Source organism: Amia ocellicauda, chromosome 7 (assembly GCF_036373705.1).
Source record: "Amia ocellicauda isolate fAmiCal2 chromosome 7, fAmiCal2.hap1, whole genome shotgun sequence".
Classification (NCBI taxonomy): Eukaryota; Metazoa; Chordata; class Actinopteri; order Amiiformes; family Amiidae; genus Amia; species Amia ocellicauda.
This window is the reverse complement of record NC_089856.1, coordinates 40,909,766-40,927,519: the sequence shown is the minus strand read 5'-3', so window position 1 is coordinate 40,927,519 and position 17,754 is coordinate 40,909,766. Positions and strand designations below refer to the sequence as shown.

Genomic DNA, 17,754 nt, shown 5'->3' with positions numbered 1-17,754 from the left:
CCGTTTGTACAGTGAACATGGGGGGGATCGCTAGGTGGTCGACGGTGCACCGTATGATGGTGAGGGGGTTGGGGGGGTCTCTGTCCTCTGCTCCTCTCTCCAGTTCCTCCAAAGCTTCCAAATCATAAGGATGGAGGGACAAAACATCCTCAGGCCATGAGGTCTGGTCCCTCCTGCTCGCAGGGGCGGTCTAAGTGATTCTGGGGCCCCAGGCAAAATTCAATGATGAGACCCCACACCAAAGCACCAAATCCGACCAATAAATGTTGCAACAATGGGCGTCAATTTTAATTCAAATGTAAACAAGCCTTCTTGTATTGATCAGAAACTATTGTGTAACTGTCTATATTAGTGCATGTTCTGGAGTTTTATCACTTTATTTATGCACTGTACAAAAAAATGTGTTCCCATTCTGAGTTTGTTCAAGGCTAACACAATTTTGTGTTAAAGTTCAGCAGACCACAAATTAGTACTTTTTAACACGAAGTTGTGTAGTAGTCCCTGAAGCATGTGAAAATGTGATTTAGAAATCATTTTGCATTCTGGAATTGCAGATTTCCACAGATCTGCACAGATCTGCACAGAATTTGAACATTCTGTGCAGAATGATGTAGATCTGCAGTACCAGAATTTGACCTCAGGTTTCACTGGGGCAAACAAACAGCAAATAGTGATTCCATAGCACGGCCAATCAAAGCACAGTGGGGATTAACTTTGTATCCAATATAGATTTAATTGCATTCCCTTTAAGTGCATGAAAGTCTCTTAAAGCCATAGGAAGGTGTTTTTAAAAGGAAAAAAGTAATCACTCAATTTGAAGATCAGATTAACGACTTATTATATTTGCTGTATAATATTCGCATACATGTACACACACACACAAAGTGCACTGTGGCCAATACGCAGCCTTGTAAATGCATTCACTGAGGTCACATGGAAATTACATAGATAGTATCTATTTGGATAGTATCCTTGACTTGAAAGTTAACAATGATTACGTTTCTATTCATTCTGTACATAGCTTTCCAACATTCGTAAAGGTCTATAACCACACATTGACATTGAGAGATGAAGATTTAAAAGTTTGCTTGTCATTGAATTTACAACCTTATTAGTATGGGGTTATGAATTGGGTTTAATTTCTGACAATTATTATAATATGATAGTTTTTGCTTGCAATGGCCTTTCAGTCAGATTCAATTAAAAAAATCTAGAAGGAAAGCAAATACATTTGGACTTGCATACTGTAAATACAGTCAAATTTGGCTTCAAGACCAAGCAGTGTTGCAAGACATTTCAATAACATATCAAATGCATTTAAACTTTGGGCAGCTGGTTTCAGTTAGCTGTACTTCATGTGAAAAGGACCACATTATTGAACTCAATCATAGAATTTTGAAACAATTTTCCACAACACAATTAAGAGTAATGACCTAAGTAAACATTTGTGTAACATTCCATTAGTTATCATTAACATCTATAGAACCCACCAGTCATTGATGTGATTCTTCATGCATTCTGATCGTTAGTTTTGTTGACAAGTTCACAACCAAGAAACATCACCCCTTCTTTGCTTTGTTATTCATTTGCAATCACCGTACTTCATTATTTACTTACTTACTCACTATTTCTTACACCACCCACTTTGAAATCCATCCATCTATTTTCATGAACTACTTAATCCAGTACAGGATGACAGTTAGCCTCAGCCTAACCCAGCAGACACAGGGTGCGAGGCAGGGTATGCCCTGGACGAGATGCCTGTCCATCACAGGGAAGCGCACAAACACAACACACTCACACAACCTTAGGACAATTTAGAGTGGCCAATCAACTAAGCAGCCTGTCTCTGGGATGTGGGAGGAAACTGGAGATCCAAGCAAAAACAACATGGCCACAGGGTTATCATGCAACTTCCACACAGGTGGAAAGCCCAGGCCAGAATCAATACTAAGCACTGCACCAGTTTGAAATCCCCACTTGCTAATGAAGGACTGATATAGCTCCACTTATAACACTGCGGGCTCAAAGGTGTTTTTGGTTACTGACCAATCTGGCCATTTGGGAGATCATTAAAATCCCTACAACCCTGGTTATAGACCGTTTGGATTTCTGGACAGCAATTCGCTGTCATCCCCCTCCTTCCCCCGGACCGTACTTTGCCAGCATCCCCCCTGGACCTCACGTCACCAGTAGCTGCTCCCTACAAGTCCAGGGCTGTTTTTTGGTGCCAGTCCGCCCCTGCTCAAGACTGCACTTGGTTGCCATTACTGCCAGACTAGATTAGGAAATAACATAACCCCAACATCCATTCAACCTACATCATCTGTAATTGCAAAGCAGACCTGATATCTTAGCAATACGTGGAAACAAAATATTCATTTGATGTATTCTGCATAATAGGTCCTTGTCAGAGACAATCAACTACTTCCATGCAAGAATCTGAAATAATACTACAGCGCAGAGACTCTGTAGGGAGGCTAAAGAGATATATTATAAATACAAAACATTGCCCAATAAATTGAACACATGTGCATATATTTTGGAGGGAAGTCTTACTTCTAATGGACTTGTCAGTGACAGTGTCAACTTTAAAAAAATCCTAATCCTACATAATTAGGTTTGAAAAAATTGCTTTCTTTCCGTATCTCTTTATCAGGACTGGATCTGAAGGTATGTATATGGTATCTACAATCATTAATCAATGCCAAAGCTAGCATAGAAAAGTCTGTGGTTTTTAATGAAAATATACTTAAAAAAATGAATAAGTAGCAGTAAAATCTAACCTGAGGGAGTCTACTAGGAATACAAAGCAATTCTCTTTACCACAATATTTGCCAGACAGTAGCGAATCAGGTATTAAATTGGTTTTTTTATCTTTATTTATTTATACATATGATTTGTGCCTTGTGTTCAAACTTAAAAAGTGCATTTTCTTGAAAGGAACCCTTTATTTTTCCTTTTGGTTTTCTGTAAAGTGCTACTGGGATATAAACTTGCTAACTTATATGTAATTGAAGATGAGCTATTAAGACATTAGGATGAGATGGGAACTCCCATATGTGCAACTGGCACTTTTCTGCATTGCTTCAAAGCCATGTTTTTCCACATTTACTACCCATGACATAAAAATTTGAGGCATAAATATTGCAGCAATTAGATGGAGATGGTGAAATGATGTATATACTTTGTAAACAGTTGAAATCTATTTGAGATAATTATTCACAACTAATCTAAAGGAGTCAGGACAGCAGTAACCAATGTTTGAAGAAACACCCAACATCATTCAATCCAGGAATATTTTTAATGGCAAAGACCACCTACTAATTCACAATATATATGAGCTGGTTTAATAAATATTTTGTCAAGTAAGTGCCAATTTTATCCACTGGAATTTACAAATTAATACAATCAAGACATTAATAGAAACACAAATGAATAGTTCTTTTTCAGTTACTTAAACATATACAAAATCACAGTAATTTGCAGCATTATCCTTTGTGCATTGCAACACATTTTAGATTTTTAAGTAGACAGTTGTAGACATCCAGCATTTAAACCCCATCTTAATTCAGTTTACTCGATGTGAATATTTCTTTCTAGGCAGAATCTGAAGATATAATTGATAAATAAAGATAGTTTAATGAACATAAAAAAATCAAACAAATGTTTCAAATACAGGGTGAAAATAATTTTGCCTACGCTGGCAAAATGACAAAAAGTGATCTTTAGGCTGAATAAGGCAGTTCTTACATGTCACTGCATACAATTTCACAAAATTGGAAAACGTGAGAACACATCAGATGTTTACTTGACTCTGAATGCTACGCTAAACAAAAATCATATGCAGAGAAGCAGTTCGCCTTAAGACCATTGCCCACTGTCAAATGTATGAAGAAGAAAACACAATCTTAAAAAATTAAATATCGTAAATCTAACTTTGCATGAATTCCATTTTCACAATCCATGTGGAAATGATGCAAACAACTGCCTGGTAGACATCTATGTATCAGTATGCTAGAGCCCAAATACCCAAATAGGGTCAAGCAGAGGTGAGATATACTGTCATCTTAAATTATACATCAAAGGGTGTCAGGAATTCCAACATTTAAAGCATTTAGAACATCTTCCAGGTTTCTAGCAGTAACGTGTGTAAAATAAAGCAGTAGCTGTTTGTGTGAAGTAAAGAGGCCTTCCTCAAAGCACAGTGAAACATTAAAATCCCACCATGAAGATGAATGATGTCTCGGGATGTATGCTTATTGTATTGTCTACTGGTTGTTTTAACAATGTTTCTTGATATACTTTAAGTCTGCTAATAAATAAATAAGTATTATAATAATGAATATCCCAGCAAGGTCTCAGTAAAGCTCCGAGACAGATAAGCAACTCTCTAACATATTCCAGGAAACTATAAGAAGAGTCTGTCTGAGGCGAGGAGGCACGGATTTGCGTTGATAGGCAAAAACTAATTTGTCACATCTATAACATCATGTCATTTAAGGTATGGAGTGAGATAACTCAAGTTTACCACATATATTAAGGCCTGGATTAAATCCAAGTGTCAACCTACCCTCCCAATAGCAAATTCCATACATGTTGTTTTAGGTCTGTCTCTGCACCGTGGAAAGCTGAGTGAGCATGCGAGTTTTGATTTAATGCCACCCCCGAGTATTATTGCAATTTAGCGTTCTTGAACAGACCTTACTTCATATTTTGCGATGGCTCATAAAGTCACATTCCAGTGCTGTATTTTATCTTGCCATGGTTAAAAACGGGACAACATTTTTTAACAGCAAGAGGTTGAATCTCAGGCCACTTCAAGATGTTTCTTTTCTTTCCTGCACTGGGTTTTCAGCATTTCTCTCTACTGTCTACTGTCACAAAAACATTAAAAAATATACCACAAGTGCTTGTGCTTTGGTTTCTCTTCCCATCGTGGCATCAATACATTGAAGAACAGTGTTTTTGTATTTTTTTAATTAGTAACTGGGCAGACACCACAGGGCCCATATTTGATGAATTCACGGGCACGATGGTATGTTATCAAAATAATTGCTGAATATACATATTTTTCCACAAGATGGGTTTTTTGAAGGATAGGTTGTATGTACATAATTGTCCATTTGTCTTTGTTATGTGCATTTTTTTAATGTTCATATGGAAGAAAGTTTATGAAAAATTATTTCAATTTTCAGAGTTAACAAAGTGCAAAAGCATCTCCCACACTCCATTCATTTTTCAAAGTTATGTGGTAGGAAGCACATCTTCAGTCCACAAATAATTGCTTTATAATGTATCTCAGATGTAATTGTCTTTCCTCATAGATGTGCCCTGATCTACATCATTTTATGTGGCAATCCAGATCTCCTCCACTGACTTTATTTCAAACAATTCATTGCTGATAAGATGTAGCAGTCAAATGTAAAATTGCAGCAGTCAAAATTACGGAAGGCAAATGTTATGATGCTTCCTTATTATTATATTATTTGTATTATTACTTCACTTTTGTAATGCTCATGTAAACTGCAAGTCACCTTGGATAAGGGTGTTTGCCAATAAATAAATGAAATAAAGAAAGAAATGTGCTTTCAAAAACCACATGTTTTGGTAACTTTTGAAGAACCATTTATTTTAAATAAAGGCTATTTAAGCTTCATTTACCTTAAATACCCACCATCGAGCTTCTGTAGAGAAAGCACATCAGCACTAGAGGAAACACTGCCACTGCCTGTGAACTAAGCATGTGGTATTAATATGACATAATCCTTTACCAATGAAAAATCACGGTAGGTCTTTGAGGTGTAACATTAACATTTCAGCTTCTTGTTGGGCTACGTGTGATGAACTCATTTTTACTGGAGGCTAAATTTAAGGCAATCCAGCTGATTTCAATGTGTACATTTTGGCTACACCCTAACTTGGATTCCAGAAGGGAACGGCTCACTCAGCTTGCATGGTTGAGAATATTAGTTTGACTGCTGTGTAAAACATACAATTGTTATTTGATAATGGCAATGAACTGATTTTAACTTTTGTTTTATGGCTTTGTTAAAAAAATCATTATTTGGAGGACAAATAGGCTAATGTAGTTCAGTTATTATAACTTATACTAACATAGCAAAAGGTACAAATTGTCCAGTATTGTACATTGAATTAAAAGGGGTGTTGGGACAGTGGAATGTATTATAATTGATATTCTATATATCACGTTGTACCTATGTTCCTCATGCAGTCTGTGGGTAATTGGTGCAGATTTGTGTGCCATCCCTATGTGCATGTTTGTTTCAATAGCGGGATGGATGACTTTTTCAACCTAAAATCTATGTCTCTGTCATTTATGTAAGTATATTAGTTTCAGGATCTTTAAAAAAAACAAATGAAAATGACTTTTTTCAGATACATTTAGAAGTAGAAATAGTTAAGTGACATATATATATATATATATATATATATATATATATATATATATATATTTTTTTTTTTTTTTTTTTTTTTTTTTTTAATGTAAGGTTTGTAATGTATCGCAACAGCAGGCATTCACGTTCAAGATGTATAAATACAGGGGGAACCCACAAACTCTTGGTTTATTTGTAAAGTTTCCGAGAAATCACTGCTTCACCACCTCAGCACAGTGAAAGTTCCAGTGGTATTGCTTTCCCTTGATGCTGCTTCTTTGCAAAAGTGCACAACAGAGCAAGTCATTTACATTATGGACCTATAGTTTTAAAAGCCAAGGCCATGGGACGTCAAGTTTGGTTCCCAGTACTTGTTGTACATTTACAATAGGTCAGTATGGCAGGTTTTCTCGACATATAACCTTAGCTCCGGTTGCACAATTTAGGCCAAGAAAAAGACCGTTTTATTCAAAGAATGCAAACATTGTCATTTTAGGAATGCGTTTCGGTAACAGAAATATCTCATATTCCATAGAAACATCTGGTGACTTGCCTGACACTTTTCACACAACGTTGAGCACTGAACAAATGGAAACACTGTCTTTTTATATTCCCAGCAATGTGCTATTTGCTCCTTTCAAGTTGTTGGTTTTTATTCTTAAAATATTAACTGGAAGGAGCTGTCAATGCCCCCATACCATAAGCCAGCTTCAATATAGAATCTAATGTGAAAGTCATATGAGCATATACTGGAATGCCAGTTCGATTATTATTATTATTATTATTATTATTATTATTATTATTATTATTATTATTATTATTATTATTTATGCTATTTATTTGGTTTTGTAACTAATTAAAATGTCAACAGATTGTTGTTGGCCCAACTTTTCAGAAACATTCTTGATTATGACTTTGAGCCAACTATTATATATTACATAAATTGTGTACAGTGGTTAAGCAAGCAGTATAGCCTAAACAAAAGTGTTCTGACTGACTGAAATCCTTCTGTACGAGTTAGTATATAACCACGACTTGCAACGCCTGTAACCACGGCGTGCATTGAAGCGCGCAGGCGCGTTTGCAGCTGCAGCGCCTCTCAACCCCTGACTGCGCGTCTCTATAGCAACACAGGCGACAGTGTTCGGCAGTGACGCACCTGCTGTTCAAGCTGCGAGTAACAGGTGATTATAGTGCGTGGAATGAAATGCTTTCTTAAATATTACACCGTACTTTGTTGCACTTTTGTTTTTATCTAGTGTGTGTTTTAACGAGACAGCTTGTGTTTGAAGCGGTTGTCCTGTTGCATCACGATATTGTTGTGTGACTGGGATAAGATACATTTTGTAAGTTGTTACCACGCTACTTAGTGCAAACATGTGCTTTTGTATTTTGATACAGAATATGTATTTAAAGTTGCTCTTAAACTGAAGAAAATTTACTTTTAGGCTAAACTGACCATTAAACATTACAATTATAGCTTATAGGCCTATACTGTATTGTAATCCCCACCCTATAGGCTGTAGACCTTTGTTGTAATTCCCAAATTGCCATTAAAACAAAAACTTGCAGTTGATTTATAATATGACTTGCTACTTGATGTATTCATTTATATTATTAGGTTTAAAATATAAAACATGAAAATACATGTTTTAAACGTGTTTAATTCTGTATATACACACAAAATAAAATGGTAAATATACATTTAAAAAAAAATGTAAGGCTAATTCACTTTGAATTGCACTTATGTTGTAAGTCGGCATGGATAAGTGCCATAAGTAATAATAATAATAATAATAATAATAATAATAATAATAATAATAATCTATAAACTTCCCAGCAATATCAATGGGGTTTATACCAAACACGTTAAAGCACCAAAACAAACAAATATTTAAATTTTGCTTTGATTATTTTAATTCATTTTACTATCCCTTTAGTTGTGTATTTATAATGGCTTTTTGTTTGTATAAATAGATATGTGTGTGTGTGTGTGTGTGTGTGTGTGTGTGTGTGTGTGTGTGTGTGTGCGCGTGTGTGTGTAAATATGAAGGTTTACCTTTCAGTACAAAAACATGGGGGGGAAAAACAATACCTCAATGTATCACAAATGTGGAACAAAATCACAAGAAACTACAGGAAAGAAGACCCCAAATCAAAAGTCAATTACGTTGAACTATGCAGAATAGTAGTGTAATATTTTAAAGAAGATGTAATAAAGTTTAACAATAACTTAAAGAAACCATTGGAAATAATCGGACCATCAAAAATGCAAAACAATGTCTCCCCATAGGAAAGAATCAATGAATTGATCTGAGAACCTGTGAAGAAACAGCAATCAAAAACAAGGATGCAGTTATCAAGAGAGCGGATGAATTCTGCAGAAACCTATATATTAGTGATGACAGCATTAAAAAACAAGAAGAAGAAGAAGAAGAGGAGGGCTCAATGAATACAAGTGAAATCCAGATGTGATTCCAAAAGAATTAGCTTATGCCATAAAAAGTAAGATAATTCTTGCAAAACAATGTGTCTCAGAATTAAACAAGTCCCAGATAAATAGAACAACACAACTGTCGTCCTTCTCAAGAAATGTGCCGGGTGAGACGTGGGGAGACCACACCAGGGGAGGTGAATTAACGGGGGACAGCACCTGACCCGCGTCTTCCCCATGAATGGTTCCCCTCCTTTATAAAACAGGAAACGGACCGCTTCCTGTTCAGGAGAGGCAGGAGTAGCACCTGGGAGTCAGAGAGTATAGAGAGATGGATAGATCACGGAAACAAACTAGTCTTTGAACTTAGACTGGTTTCTGGCCGTGTGTCTCATGTTGTCTTTTTCTTCATATATGTTTAGTTAGTGAGTAATCTGTTCTGTGTAAAATTAGGCTCAATAAGAAGCTAGGTGTTTATTATGTGTTTATATATCTGTTTATTTGTGTCACAGAGATTAAATGAATTTCCTCGCACCAGATCCCAGTTTGTGAGCACCTGTTTCCTAACCCCCGCCTTACAAGCCCCAGGCACTGTGTACAACCTCTCTATCAAGAGAACAAGCAGGATTCAGAGGTGGATATAACACAATGGATCATATATAAGTTGTACGAGAAGTATTGTAAAGATACAGAGAATATGAGCTTGCTCTGTGCCTGGGCTTTGTTCAATCTCTACAAACTCAGTCCTCCAAGCTCTAAGAAATCAAGACATTGAGGAAACCTTATAACTCTTATTAAATATATCTAAAACAATGCTACACCAAGAATCCAACTCCACCAAGACACCTCTACCCCGATATAATGCGTTCCGATATAACGCAAATCCGGATATGGTGCGGTAAAGCAAAAATGGTTTGGAAAGTCTAAACACAAAGCTGCGCACATTTACAGTATTTTCTCCAAATTTCACTCCAATCTTCATTGCATAAAAAACTGTTTCATCTGCAAGTCTTAAAGTTATAACATTAAAGTTTGAATCAGTTCATTGTTTTACCTTTGTTAGCTTCGTTTTAATTTTATCTATCAGTAAAAACCATTGATGTCTGATGAAACCGAGCCCACATGGTTGCATTTAGCAGTGTTTAGTCTCGGTGTTGTTAATACACTGTATCTTTTAAGTAAGCTCATAAAAGAAGTGTTTAATTAAAGGATTTCACCATTGTAGAACAGCTTTGTTTACTGCATAAACCATGTTAGCGCTAACACAAATGATTTGCAGACTATTAATAAGGGAAATGCTCGAGGCCAAAGTAAGTCTGACGTGATTTGTTTGGTCCTGAAGACTGTTACATCAGGGTAGAGGTGTACTGACAGGACCAAGAGCTGCAAAGCAGTAGCCTACATCAAGGGATCTCTCCAAATCTCAAAAACACTTCTTCAAGAATTGGCGTGACAAGTTTTGGAGAGATTGTTTCTCCTTGATGTACTCCTTAACATCTTGTCAGTGTCTTGGTGGAGTCGGATTCTTGATGTGGCATTGTTGTAGATATATTTAATAAGAGTTATTTAGGTTTTCTTACTGTTTTGATTTCCTTGAACTCTGGTGATGGAGTTTGTATAGATTGAATCAAATGCTCCAGGCACAGAGGAGGCTCGTATTCTCTGCATCTTTTCAGCTCAGGGGTTTGATTTGCTCTAGCCCTACGTTTAGGGGGGTCTCTGTGGCACTGAGGTATTTGGAGTCTCTGGGAATGTACTGTGTTGCTTTGCTTTGGTGTGGATTTGTTAAACAGGAATAGGCAAATGCTAAAATGTCAGGTGTATGTTACACTGTGTGCATGGCAGTTGGACTGCATGCAAGAAGGAAGGTTTATCTTATAGGCCTATTTCTGTGTATGGACAGAAGATGTGCCATGTGGGAAGACTTAACTTTTGACCCTGTATTTCGACAGGGCTATTTATATTTCCAGAATATTCCCAGTCTTTTTTCAGTCCTGTTTATTTAGGCTACTTAGGGTGAGCTATTTGTTCAACATAATATAAGAAAAGTACTCACTTGGCATTCGAAAGCCTGGATCTAATTAACAAGTTTTAAGAATAACTATTTTGTTGACTAACAAATGAACATTGAAGTTTAGTAACATTAATCAGAATAGCGAATAGTCAGTTGGTGTTTCAGAAACCCTAAAGGGATATTAAATTTAGCAACAAAAAGTAAAACAAAGGAACATTTCAATAGTAATTATTATTATTATTTATTTATTGGCAGACGCCCCCCATCCAGTGATGCGATTAGTTACACTTTGACTTCTTTCTTGTGTGTTCTCTTTTTTTCTTACCTTCTATGTATATGTTGATTGTTCTTTGATTTATATATGTCACTCCTGATTTAAAACACTTATATTCGTGAATACTTCCCTTCTCAAAGTACTGCAGATACTTTTACACAGTACAGTCTTAAGAATGAACAGTCTTTTATATTGCTTTTTAACAGGCTGGAGAGAAAAGCAAATGGCAAAGCAAAAGAAGGGGAAGCGAGGCAGAACAAACGCAAAGCCCGGCTCAACCACAGATGTTCCCATCATTCTCAAGAGGTTTCTGAAAACATATGAAAACCATTGTGCCGAAGTCCAGAGTATTGTCAGTCCTACAATCAAGCAAAACATTCAACTTTGTATTGAAAATGAAAGGATAATGACAAAGGTGACTCTCCACTTTAATCAAAACAAAAATGTTAAGTATGCGCCATTGCTTTCCTTGAGATTTTGTTCTTGAGAACTCTCTGCCTGTTGGTACCACTGATACATTTTAATCAGGTTTGACTTCTTGATTAGAGGTTGCTGATAAAAATGCTGGAATGCACTTTGAATTCAGAAACCTAAGGTGAAATGCACATCATCTTATTAGAGTAAAATCAGGGAGTAAGGATGAGGATTCAAGCATTAAAGAAGAGGAATGTTCCTGGTCTCAAAGGGTGAAATTATTCTTATCAATACAATTCTCAACCAAGTCTAAGAGTCCCAACAATAAAGAAATTGCATTCTATAAAACTCATTGTATGTCTGGGTTTCTGATTACTGTTTTTTGCTGTTTTTGGTCTTAAACTGCTTGCTGTTGCATATAGTTCATGAACAGGTAGTATCGCAGTACTTCTAGACTGGATCAGAGACAGATTTCTGGTCTGAGGGGGAATTTTTACTACCATCTTTTAATCAGGATCAAAATGTACATCTTTCTTCACCATGTCTATTTCTATTTGTATTTCATACTGTGCAGTGCACCTTAAAAGTAAGGTTCAGTGAATGGAGGTCACTTTGATGTCCAGATGTTTCAATTAACTGCCAATTGGATTAGATCTTAAAACAACACTCGGAGTAGTTTTTTCCTTGCTGGCAATAATAAGTAGAAAAATTACAAACAGACAGAACAGCAAAATAGTGCATTTTTGTGATTGTTAAAACTATAATATTGACTTGTTACAATATGTGATTTCTTAATCGTCCTCTCTGATTTGTACTTGATTGATTGTAATATCGGATATCAGTGTTATCAGGAAATGCAAAAACTGTTTTTTACAAGTGGAACATGTGTAACACATAACTGAAAAACTCATGTTGTAGTATACACGTGATATTTAGCTTTTTTGTTAATTCTATAACAGATATTTGATTCTGATTTTGGTTGTATTTAGTTTTATTTTTTTTAATTTCACATTTTATCTTTTTAACATGGCAGTGTGTTTTCCAAAGCTTCTATCTAGTTGTATATTGTACTTTAATTTATATAAGTCATTGTGTTTTTGATGTTGGCAAAGCTCAAAGGTTTGTATTTATCTTCACAGATTATGCTCACCTTTCCTGAAGACAGTCTTGGAGAAACCATACCCAAGAGTGTTCAACCGCTATTGATGACGATCCGAGATGAGAGATACATGCTAGGAAAAGAGTTGTGCATTTGGAATGTAGTTCTAAACAATCAAGACATTGCTGATCTTGTAAGTAGCACCATTTATAAACATATGCGCTAGAGGTAGACTACATGGCCAAATGTATGTGGACACCTGCACGTCAAACATCTCTTTCCAAAATCATGGGCATTAATATGGAGTTGGTCCCCCCTTTGCTGCTATAACAGTCTCTTCTGGGAAGGTTTTCCACTAGATGTTGGAATATCGCTGCAGGGATCTGCTTCCCTTCAGCCACAAGAGCATTAGTGAGGTCGGGCACTGATGTTGGGTGATTAGGCCTGGCTCATCCAATTCACTGCCAGTGTTTGTCTATGGAGAGTGCATGGCAAATATCTGAATCCACTAATTAGAAGGGGTTTTCCACATACTTTAGGCCATTTAGTGTAACAAAGGAATAATGTTAGATGATGCAGAAGATATACAAAACACAACATCTCAGGCTTCATGGTGTGTGTGCTGAGGTTGTTCCCAGAAGGCCATGCATAGTTGCGGGGAAAATATGGTTCTCTACAAATGAGCGGCTCCTGTGGTTGCTCAGGCACCTGCAAGTTCAGAGTGTTAACTGTTCCATGTGGCCCAATTCCTGTGATTGATGTGATATAGGGACTCTAGATATTCTGGGCTTGCAGTGTGAAACATAATGGATGGCTTTGTGGTTGAAAAGGTTCTGTGGTTATTCTCACATAAATAAGTAAATAGGAAATAAAACAGTGTGTAAAGAAATCAGTGAAACCTTGGATACAGCAAGTTGCAATTTAAAATAGATCTATGAAATCAGATTTTACAGTTTCCCCTTCCCTCTATTACTAATGTATTTAATGAGACATGTCTGACCATATCATTTTATTTCAATATCCATAATATAGGCTGCCTATTGCAAAAGACCACAATAATTTCAGACATATTTTATATCTACACACCGTGTTTATCTCTTTGCTGTGAAATACAGAAAAAATGTAGTAGTGCAAACATTCTCATGTCATACTTTCACCACTCTTTCTTTGAATAACATATGTATAATATAACTAAAACATGTAATTGTCAATTTGATAATATGTATTTTGTAAAACATATGTATACAGTGAGATGTGTAAGTAACTGAATTTGTGAGTACATTATTCCCATTTAAAAGTCTTCCATTTTTATTACCTAGGTTAACAGGTCCAAACATAACAGCCATCCTGTGATTATAAAATCAGCATAAGCCTTTTTTATATTCATTTGTTGATACTTTATTTGCCAAAGACTTCCAGCCCTCGGAGGCAACAATTGTATCACATCTGCCAGTTATTTAAGAAGCTTTTTCCAAGGCCCTCAGAAGTGATAATTCTGCCACATCAGATGCTGATTGTATCCAGTTTTCTGTTGTCTATAGTCAATGGAAATGTTTAATAAAAAAGACCATAGTACATTTTGAATTATGTTTAAGGCTAACCACATCCTCATTTTATTTGTACTTTCATGAAAATGATTAAGCCTACTTACAGTTAGGTCCATAAATATTTGGACAGTGACACAATTGTTATCGTTTTGGCTCGGTATGACACCACAATGGATTTGAAAGGAAACAATCAAGTGTAGACTTTCATCATCAATTTGAGGATAGTTATATTCAAATTGGGTGAACGGTGTAGGAATTACACCCATTTTTATATGTGGTCCCCCTAATTTTAGGGGCTCAAAAGTATTTGGACAAACTAACATAATCATGAATTCAATTGTGAGTTTCAATACTTGGCTGCAAATCCTTTGCAGTCAATGACTGCCTGAAGTCTGGAACCCATAGACATCACCAGATGCTGGGTTTCTTCCCTGGTGATCCTCTGCCAGGCCTGCACTGCAGCTGTCTTTAGATCCTGCTTGTTCTTGGGGTGTTTTGTCTTCAGTTTTGCCTCAGCAAGTGAAATGCTGCTCAATTGGATTCAGGTCAGGTGATTGACTTTGCCATTGCAGAATATTCCACTTCTTCACAAAAAATATGTTTTGTTGCTTTCGCAGTATGCTTCAGGTCATTGTCCATCTCCACTGTGAAGCACCCTCCAATGAGTTTTGAAGCATTTGGCTGAATCTGAGCAGATAATACAGCCCTAAACACTTCAGAATTCATCCTGCTGCTTTTGTCAGCCGTCACATCATCAGTAAATACAGGGGAACCAGTTCACTTGGCAGCTATACATGCCCATGCCATACATGCTTCACAGATGTGGTGGTATGTTTCGGATCATGGGCAGTTCCTTCTCTTCTCCATACTCTTCTTTTCCCATCATTCTGTTTGATCTTTGTCTCATCTGTCCATAGGATGTTGTTCCAGAACTGTACTGGGTTCTTCAGATGTTTTTTTGGCAAACTGTCATCTGGTCTTCCTGTTTCCTGTTTACTTCTTCTGGTAAACCCTCTGTATTTACTCTGGTGAAGTCTTCTCTTGATTGTTGACACCTACCTCCTGGAGGGTGTTCTTGATCTGGCCAACTGTTGTGAAGGGGTTTTTCATCAACAGGGAAATAATTATTCTGTCATCCACCACAGTTGTTTTCCGTGGTCTTCCGGGCCTTTTGGTGTTCCTGAGCTCACCAGTGAGTTCTTTCTTTTTAAGAATGTACCAAATAGTTGATTTGTCCACACCTAATGTTTTTGCTGTCTCTCGGATTGGTTTGTTTTAATTTCTAAGGCAAAACTGAAGGCAAAACGACCAAACAGCTGCAGTGCATGCCTGGCAGAGCATCACCAGGGAAGAAACCCAGCATCTGGTGATGTCTGTGGGTTCCAGACTTCAGGCAGTCATTGACTGCAAAGGATTTGCCACCAACTATTGAAACTCACAATTTAATTAATGATTATGTTAGTTTGTCCAAATACTTTTGAGCCCCTAAAATTGAGGGGACCACATATAAAAATGGGTGTAATTCCTACACTGTTCACCCAATTTGGATGTAACTACCCTCAAGTCTACATGAAAGTCTACACTTAAAGCACATCTTGATTGTTTCCTTTAAAACCTGTTGTGGCAATTATGACAATTGTGTCACTGTCCAAATATTTATGGACCTAACTGTAAATGTGTGTTTGTAGGGTGAAACATTTCTGAAAGTGGTCGTAACAATACATGTGATCTAAATGGTTGTGAAGTTGGGTACCGTATAAATTGCTGCCATCTGAAAGCTTTTACCTTCTCCCATTTACATAATTACTAGCAAATTACACAATACCCAGATGGTGATAGTAGTATCAACATTTCAACAGTTTATTTTTACATGGCTCCATTTCTCAGCTGATCCAAGTGTTTTAGACCTCAATTTTATCCAGCAAGGAAAACGGACTATTATATAAACAGCTGTTTCCACAACAGCCAGACATATAATAGGTTGTGTCAAGACACCTACCTAAAAAGTAAGATGTGTTCCAGTATTAATTGAAGATGCGAGTACAGCCAATAGAAAGCATTTCCAAAATGATTTCCCCCCCAAAAAACTCAAAGCTATGAATAATTCAGTGTAATGTAGGGAGCTAACTGAATCCAATTTTAAATCATCACTTTTTTGTTTTGGTAAATTCATTTTGATCTGTTTAAATGATGGGGGGAAAAGACTGAAAACAATGTAATGGATGTTTCATAACATTAAATGCAATGAATATATTCAAAAAGATGAGCAAGCATTAGACTTCCAACTAACTGACTGATTCCAGATTCCTAACTGATCTTTGTCTAGCCCTTACACAGGTCCAGTTTTCAGCAGATGCACACGCATTCATTATTATTGACTACCTCACTGTTTCCTATCAATTCAAAATATGTAAGCTATTCTGTGTAAACTCTGCGGTATTGATGTAGTCTGTCCCCTTCTGAGATCTCTATCATTAAAATATTCTAGATCATTTAGGATGTTGGTGATTTATGTCAACAAGCAATCCATCAAAAGCTTTCCATTTAGTGAAGAAATTAGCACGCTGATTCATTTCATCTTACAGATTCTTTCAGGTTTGCAGCCCGGAGATTGTGTTTGACAGCAAAACCCTTCTCTAGATTTCTACTAGACATGTTTTCTAATTCTTGGAAACAATTTTTAACAACTGAAACCCTTTTCGTATATACTCGAAGGTGGGAAATATCAAAGAAATTCCCGACAATTAATTCTTCAGAGAGATCTTGTTCTAGTTGAATGGAAATTCATCCCCTGTTAATGAAATGCAGAACCCTGAACTAGATAATGATAGATTTCATTATCAATGTACCCTTGCTCTCACAGCAATGTTGGCTTTAATAGCTTGCACATGGTAATTGTATGCAATTGTCGAGGTCTGCGGAATAGTATTTGGAGGCTTTATACAAAACTTGAATTTGTTGCAGCTTGTTTTTTTTCTAAACTATGTTGCAGATGAAGGTTTAAAGAGAGTTATTCATTTGGCCTTGTCATATTCAGTCCAATTCTCATATTGTGTGTGTGTAAATATGAACTATAAATGCATATATTTATCAGACAGTAAAATTCCCCTGGGTCAATTTGATGCAGTCATATTTAATATACATAGCTGGGCATCTTGGATTCGTGCAAACAGCTAGTCTTGAAAAGGGCATTTTAAAGGGTTTTGGGAAATCAGGGAATCAGGAAACAACAATCAAAATATCAGAATGTTTTTAAAGGAATGTTCTTATTGAAAGACATTAAAAGAGATATCTGGGTTTGATACATGTGTAGAAGAAGAACATGTGGTATTTTTACCATTATGTTTAAGAATGCATCTTTATTCCTAGAAGTAAACCATGTATTTGCAATTATTTATGAGTTATTTAGTGCAGTTTATAATAAATAAAACATAAGGGTTCTCCTGTGTGGTCATACGGGAGTTGGTTTCGGGAGAAATATTTGCCACATTAAACACATTTATTTTTCATCTGTGTAAAGTTCATATTTTTAGTTCTTTTCAGGGAGAAATTACCTGATGTGTTGAAAAGTACA

The 17,754-nt window shown here is 36.4% G+C and overlaps 1 protein-coding gene across 3 annotated transcripts in view; it reads left to right on the top strand.

The window, feature by feature from the left end:
• Positions 1-8,728: 8,728 nt before the first annotated feature.
• Positions 8,729-17,754, top strand: part of LOC136753490 (uncharacterized) — a 38,373-nt gene continuing 29,347 nt past the window's right edge. Inside the window, exons 1-3 of one of the 3 annotated variants that reach the window (XM_066709635.1) lie at positions 8,729-8,903; positions 11,327-11,535; positions 12,674-12,826. In XM_066709635.1, the coding sequence (XP_066565732.1) occupies positions 11,344-11,535; positions 12,674-12,826 (345 nt within the window). In that variant the 5' untranslated portion in view covers positions 8,729-8,903; positions 11,327-11,343. Of the gene's footprint in view, positions 8,904-9,362; positions 9,467-11,326; positions 11,536-12,673; positions 12,827-17,754 lie in introns of those variants that run through there. The other 2 variants (XM_066709634.1, XM_066709636.1) reach the window with 2 other exon arrangements.